Below are 8,016 nucleotides of genomic sequence, written 5' to 3' on the forward strand. Positions count from 1 at the left end.
TCACTGTCAAGCTCAGCTTTCTCTGTTGGCCAGTCCATCAGGTTAGTTTTGCTGTCTGGACAGAGGTTCAGGGGAAGGTTTGATATCACTGGAAACTAAATTGACTAGTCTAAAATTTTTGTACTGTTTCAGCTGGTTTTAGGGGTTTTCAATCTGTAGTGTATTTGTTTACGTGGTACTCTTAGGTCAGTTATTTTGTGCAGGTCTTTCTCTAGACAATGTGAAGGAAAGCCAATGGTAACTCTGGGGTTTTTTGTCTAGTATTCTTTAGTGTGTTGCCAGTGCTTGTGGCAGTTGAGTCTTACCTTGTTAATTCAGTAAATATTTTGGTCTTTGGCTGTTCTGCAATGTTGCCATTCTCACATATTCCTGCCTCCAAAATTTTATTTTATTTGTATCTTCCTATTCCTAGTATGCTCAGTAGTTAACCTTTCTGAGGTATGCTGATTACAATTATCAAGCTAGTTATGCATTATGATTGATTAAAATAAAGGAGAGCCTTAGATTGTTTTTGAGAGTCTAGCCTTTGACATTGCACAATTTTGCACGCCCGCCTGTATGTCCCCCAAATGTAGTCTCAGACAATTTCTGTTACACTTAACAGCCACGGTGCAAGTATCAACCAACAACTGCTGTTGTACTTCACAATCACTATGCGAGATTAACTGCTCTCCTGTTAGAATATCCGGTCAGCTTATAAAAAAAATAATCACTTTCTAAATCAAATACTTGGAACGTTATTTCAGTCTGGTCCTAAGTGTGGACGAATAAGGCTTTAATTAGGAAGTCTTCAAAATACAGGGATGAAATGGTAGCTATTTCCTGTGTGATGCATTATGACTTATGTTAAGGGTCACAGAGTCCTAGAACACAGTCTAGCCTATAAATTGTTCTAAATAGAAATTAGTGCATTGGATTTATTTAGCAGTTACCTTGTACTTTAGAAACTCATTGGCAGACTTGCTATTTCATTTCTCAGTAGCAGTCATGCCACAGAAGCATTTAGTTTTATGTCTACATTGGAAACAATTAGCTGATAACTGTAACGACTAATTTTTCTTCGGTTGAAAGGATACAACTGAAGCTTCACATTTTTGCAAAAATACTGCTTAGTCTCTGGCTTTGCTTCAGATAACTTTTAAGGGTGTTTTAGTAGTAGTAATGCATACTACTTGGACTAATTTCTGAGTGTGCATGTTCTGCAATGCATATTGGCACACAACAGTCAGTTGAGATGCTCAGGATAGTACAGGATAGCTCCCTTGCTGCTCCTACCAGCGCTGTGGAGGATAGTCAGAATTACATCTCACCGTTACAGTGAAAAATACATCAATGCTGGAATATCCAAGGCTGGAGGTACCATGGATTTCAGTGCCAAAATCCAAAAGATTATAATTACTAATTCTTTAATAGTATTGACATTTCCTTTGTCCACCAAAAGAGAGTGGTGAACAAGTCAACTTTCTGAAAGAATATTTACACATTTACTCAGTGAAAAGGCTTTTTTTTCCTGCGTCAAAGGTAAGTGAAGGAAATGCTCCACAGGCACAAGTTTAGGAACCTGTACACTGAGTCAGGAGAGAGTTTAACATGTCTGTGCCTGGCAGACTAGTGCTCAGCAGCACAGATGAATTTCCCCTTTCTCTCCTTGTAACCATCTTCATGGTTTGTTTTGCAGAGTGTACTGAATAGGGACTTCTGCTACCGACTTCCGCTACAGCTTCAGCAGCAGTGAACTGTTAGTTGAGCAGTGCATCACCCGATTTATAAAGACTTCCATTCTTTATTTTCTCAGTAAAAATAAATTAGAAACTAGAAATAATCTTTAATATTAAACCTTTCTCTTCTTCTGAAGAACTAGAGGGGGTTTCTACAGTTCCTCTTCAGCCTGCTGTTCTTTCATGTCCTAACTAGTATCCTTTTTGGGTCTTTGATAACCACCTCCTTATGGAGTTGGTAAAAGACCAGAGACAAGGCCAGTGTTGCTTGCATTCTCCACAGTGTTAACTAATCTCTGTGCTTCCACTTTGCTTTCTGAGATCTTTCTCTCCAACTTGTGTTCAGCAAGGAACAGCTTTGCTCTTTACCTTTGTTGTGTTATCTCTGTGACAGGAATCTCTCCCTTCTCCATAGTCCTCTAGTCTTTTCAAGGGTGACAAGATTTTCCTCACAAAAGGGATGTGTGATGGAGATACAACAAAACATCAGCAAGGGGTATTTAAGTTTGATATTGTTCAAAAACGTGTTGGGCATTTTTAAGAGTATAGGTCAGACAGTAATCTGTGAGTCATGGTTCACATACAGTTGATCATACTTTGTGTGTTGGGAATGGTATCAGATGCCAAGGTTTATTCCAGCCCCCAGCCCACTCACTAAAATTATGGAAATCTTATGTTGAAAGAATTCTTTTTCTTAATTCCATCTTCTGAGGATTTGAGAAATGCCTGAAGGTTGTAGTATGGTTTTGTTCTTTATTGCAAATGAAGGTTTTTATACAGTTAGGATTTGGTTTTACTCTCTAGTTAGAATTATTCACAAAGTTAGAATATAAAATAAGGATAATCTCCCTTGCCACAAGACAGGTTTTCAGATATTCAAATGAATACTTTGCCAACTTTAATAAAAGTCTATTTTGTGATAAAATTACTGCACAGATGCAGCATGTCATTATCAATATTCATGCATATGACATACAGCATAGTTGTTCCAATGTAGTTTGAATATCTTTGCACTTAGAGATGACTGAAGTTGTCATTTGTTTGTTTAATCATAGGATGTGAATGATGAGAAATGTCCTAGTATCTCAAGAATTTTCTTTAACAGCATTTGAAACTATCTGTATTTTGTGTGTTGTGAGCACTTCAGTAAGTAATTTCTCAGTCCCTAGTTACTTAAAAAGTAATGAATTTACTGAGCAGATTACATATTATTTCTGAGGCTTTCCATTGTTCAAACTCTGGCCCTTATTCAGACTTTTCTCCTTCAGATTTATTGTGGAAGCTTTTTTAAATACAAAAAAAAAAAAAAAGTCCAAGAACAAGTCTATATAACAGAGGTTGGTGGAGGGAAGAGTGGAATCATAGAATGGTTTGGATTGGAAGGGACCTTTAAAAACCATCTAGTTCCACCCCCCCTGCCATGGACAGGGACACCTTCCACTAGACCAGGTTGCTCAAAGCCTCATCCAGCCTGGCCTTGAACACTTCCAGGGATGGGGCATCCACAGCTTCTCTGGGCAACCTGTTCCAGTGCCTCACCACTCCCTCCGTGAAGAAGTAAGGGGGTGACACATTGCAGGGTTACAAAAAAATACGCATGTTTGGAGAGAAGTAGACACTAGTTTGCTTTGGTGTAAAATCATGCTAATATTAGTAAAGCTTCAAGGGTTTTGAATGGGAGACAAAATGCTCAGTCTTTTTGGATTGATTTACGTGATCGGAATGTGGACAAAACTAGAGGGGTTTTTTAGCATCTGTAGCTGATTTGGTTATGATTACTGAGTAATTGAGTAACTGAAATTCAGTTTGGCTAAATTTTTGGTCTTTGCACATTTTTTACGTGGGTTAGTCACAAAGGAATATTGAAAATAGTTAATTGAACACACATGTAATTGTAAACTTTCATACCAGCATAGAACTGATGCATTCAGACAAGGATCTGTTTTGATATGTATTGCATGGTTTCTTTGGGTTTTTGGGGGTTTTGTAGTTTTTGATTGGGTTTGGTTTTTGTTTTTTTTCCAAAACTAAATTATATCATTTTTGTTATCAGTAAAGAATGAAGAAAATATGAGAGGGACATTTATCCTTCCCCCCACATACACTGTTAGTTGCTGACAATCTTACTATTCCGAAGTAAGAGATACAAGTTGCGCATTTTATAAATAACAAAGTTAGGGAGGTAGAAAGCATAAATTTCTGTCTCAGCACCTAATAACCTCACTCACTTCAGGGAAGGAAACATGATGGCACGCTCCTTTGGCCAAAATGATTCACCGTCTTCTGTTATATCATAATTTTCTCCCTGCACAGTAAATACACATGGAAAGTGTTGATTTGACTTGGACAAATCTACAAGGCAAATTTTTTTGGCAGTAGAAGAAAGTATTGTATGTTTCTAAATTACCTAATCAAGTAGATATTTCATTTTTTAAACAGTTGTCGGGTTTTTGTTTTGACTTTTTTTAATAAGGACACTGATTCTTCAAGATTAGAGACCCTGTGTTTTCTACAGGGAGAACAAATATTTGATCTGTTGTGGTTTGGCATAAGAAAACAACATTGTTCATTAAATATATTTATTTTATTCCCATATATTTTGTCTAGACTTATGATGTATTATTTAAGAGGTTTTTTGAAATCTCTTAAAATATAAGGCTCTAAGCACCCTGGTGAGATATAAACTGAAAAAGTCTGGAGGAAGTCAGCAAAAATCCTCTAGAATAAACAATAATAGTATGTAGCCACTCATCTAACTCAAAAGACTGGGCAGAACACCACTTAAAAATTGGCGGTTTCTAAGGTTTTGCTTGTCAGGGAGGAAGGATATATGTGTGATATATGTGTATGGTTTGGTGTGCAAATGCATATAAATAGTATGCAGACTTGTGGTTCAGACTCATGTTCACAACTGTGATGTTTCTGTCCTCCGACTGAGCTACTGGTTTTTGTAGGAAAAGAGGCAGTTGAGCAGTGGCTGTGAGGTAAAAATAGTCTCAGTGTTGGTTCTGTTGCATTTTATAAACGAAGTAGCTCCATGGCTCATTAACACTCATAACACATGCATCCAAAGAAAACTCACTCATCACCTAACCTGGTTTTGGTGTTTCAGCATACGCTTCCCCATCAATCCATATTGACCGTATATTGTTGATTTTTTAATGTTTTTGTTAACTGCTTGATATGTACTGTGGGTGCTCCTAAAGGAAAAGATTAAACTGTCACATGTGATTTATTTGTTGAAAGCTTGCCAAGACCCTGTGTGGGCTAGTGTTACCTCTGCCATAGATCCTTTTGTTTGCCTTAGCTTCATTTTTAGTTTCTTGTATTTCCATTACTCATGCCTTACCAGGAAAAAATAGGAATTCATATATTAGACAAGCAAAATACTTCGGTGCGTGGTCTTGTCTTTTACATGGTAACGTGGATGGTTTAAGTTGCTTGGTACTTCACTCTAGGTTGCTTCTATTAGCTAGGTCAACACTCACCTTCCTGCTTTGTATTGTCTCACTGTTCTTTATGGTATAGTCCAAAGGCTGTTGTGTGGACTCATTCATGAAGTGGGAACGTATCATCTAGATTTCATGTCTAGGCAACTAAACTTGTCCAATTATTTGGATATTGCCCTTTTAAACAGACACTCTGCCCAGTTCATGCATGTTAAAGTAATCTTCAGCACTGAGTTTTTGAAGTGATAACGCAATATTTCATTTGGTCACTTCCTTTGTGGATGTATTGAGGCACTGAAAGTTAATGCATTTTCAGTCAAATGGAAATAAATATGTTAATACTTTCTTTTTTTTTTTTTTTTTGCTTTAGGGTCTGGGATTTGGAAGGAAATGAGAAGGCCCATTTCGTTTTACGTTCTCCTGGAATGAGTGTTTGCTGGCATCCTGAGGAGGATTTTAAGGTTGTTTTCCAGCTCTTCACCCTTACCACTTCTAAAATAACAGGAGGGTGGATTTATCTAAGCTATGAATCACAGATGCTGTAGTGAGATGGAAGCTTGGGGAGCTTGTGTGCATTGTAGCTGGATATGGTTGAATCTCCTAATGTGAAGTCAATGAAGTCATTCCCATTCTTGTCATTTTACCCTCAGTCCATTGCTCCTCCTATCAGAAATACTCCTTCTTGATTACATACATCACCTGTTGTTCATAACTATTCTGCTGATTGCATGTTAACTTACAGTGATGTGCTACCAGACAAAAGTTCAAGTTTTTCTCAGTCGTGGTGGCACAGTTCACCAATAACGTAGACTCTTATAAAGCATGCCAAGTTTTGAAAAGTATCCATTTGCAGTTCGCAAGGGATTTTCTTTTTTGTTGTTGTTCTTGCTTGGAATATATGCAGTATGTGCTGAAAAATCAAAACGAATCAATAAACTGTGATTTTACACTTACCTGTTTATTTTACTGGGGAAGATTAATCAGCTGATATATACCAAAATACTCAGCTCCCTTGCAGCCTTGGATTTATTATTCCTGTTGTACCAATCAATAACTGCCTTAAGCAGCTACAAATAGTTCTTCAGATTACTACAAAAACACACAATTCAAATGGAAAGAAAGCAGTCAAATAAGGTATCAAAATATTTACATAGCGATAGGGAAAAAAAGGTCTCTAATCTCATCACTTCCCACCACCATCAATATCTGGTCCTTACCAAGAAAAATAGGAAAACTGTTGATTCAGGTGGTATCACAATTGAGCGTGTGCTCTACTCTTTGCTACTGGGCAGCTTTGTTAGCACAACAAAATTACTACATTTGCCTGAAAGTATTGCAATATTACACCAATCTTACATATTAGCTTGTCTTTTCTTTGCTCCTTATCAAAGAGTAGGCACAGAAAAACTCCTTCAAAGAGCTAGTAGAACTTAGAAACATAGAACCATACCATCATAGAATCTTATAGGTTGGAGAAGACCCTTAAGACCATTAAGTTCAACTTGATCGACTTGATGGTTGCTGAAAAGCTTATTGCAGGTCAAAATTCTTACAGTACCATGTCCTTTGGTTTGCAGAAGAGCATGTTTTGGTAACTGCTCTCTTTCCAAACAAACTTGCAAGTTACTAGAGTATTGTTTTTAATGCTTCTTTGCCTTCCTTATTTATTGTTCATAAGTCTCCTCATGGATAACCTCTTTCATCATTTTATCAAGAAGCTCTTTCTACAATACTTAGTAAACAACTGCTTGAATAAATTACTTTAATGGAAAAAGTTTAGGTAAAATCTGTTGCAAACTGTCACAGGATGAAGTAAGAGATGTTCTATAAAATCAGTAAGCGTGAATCCAGATTCTACAATTACAGGGACTAATACACTGGTTTCCTTGTACAGCACTATGTCTGTCAATCAGTGCTTTGTACTCAGAACAGGAACTTCTTAATTTTAAAACAGTAACTTTTTGCTTTACAACTGTAAAAGTGCAGTGCAGTGGTGGTTAAGACCTGGTGCTCCTAAGCACCAAAATTATACACCTAGCTGTCTAAAGACATATATAGGTAAAAATCACATGATCGTTATGTAGAACAATGTGGCAGTAGTATAGATTAAAGTACTTTTTACTTACTGGTGGAATAGTGTTCAGGAGAACATTTTCTGGTACAAAGTGGAAAATTGCACCTATTTTAGTGTTATTAATATTTGCTTGAAAGTACGTTAGGTTTGCTATAGAGTAGAAAAGATATTAAGATTCATTACACAGTAAGTTTACACGTTCTATTAATTTCTCTTAACAGCTGATGGTAGCGGAGAAGAATGGGACAATACGATTCTATGATCTGATTACACAGCAGGCCATTCTCTCCCTAGAGTGTGAACAAACACCGCTGATGTCAGCAGACTGGTGTTTAAAAAATACCCTTAAAATCGGAGCAGTTGCTGGAAGTGATTGGCTAATCTGGGATATCACTTGCTCCAGGTATTTTTGTACATGAGATGGGTTTCTTTATTCTCTTCTGAAGCAGTGCATGAAGAGATGTGGCTACTTTGCTAATATAGCACTTAAATGTGCTATGTATTATATCACCTATTCAGTAAATAAAAGAAAGTTAATGAGGAATTATGAAATCAGTACAGATCATTCCTGGTATTCTTTGTTTCAACTTTATCTATCAATATTTATATGTTAAAAATAATATTGTCTGTTGTCGTATCCATTTGAGACAGCATCTCACTACTGTTTACCTCTCACTGTAAGATGTATGTGTTTGCTAATATTTCATTCTAAGTCATAAACAGATAATTACTGAACCACAGTAAACTGGATAACTACTTCAGTTTTCCTACTCCG

At 36.8% G+C, this 8,016-nt stretch overlaps 1 protein-coding gene across 1 annotated transcript in view; it reads left to right on the plus strand.

Annotated features, from left to right (window-relative positions):
* NUP37 (nucleoporin 37kDa) overlaps positions 1-8,016 on the plus strand; it is a 23,887-nt gene that overhangs the window by 14,009 nt on the left and 1,862 nt on the right. Inside the window, exons 5-6 of the mRNA XM_010154195.1 lie at positions 5,538-5,628; positions 7,463-7,644. Coding sequence (XP_010152497.1) covers positions 5,538-5,628; positions 7,463-7,644 — 273 coding nt within the window. The remainder of the gene's footprint in view (positions 1-5,537; positions 5,629-7,462; positions 7,645-8,016) is intronic.

This window comes from Eurypyga helias, unplaced genomic scaffold, assembly GCF_000690775.1.
Source record: "Eurypyga helias isolate BGI_N326 unplaced genomic scaffold, ASM69077v1 scaffold37546, whole genome shotgun sequence".
Classification (NCBI taxonomy): domain Eukaryota; kingdom Metazoa; phylum Chordata; class Aves; order Eurypygiformes; family Eurypygidae; genus Eurypyga; species Eurypyga helias.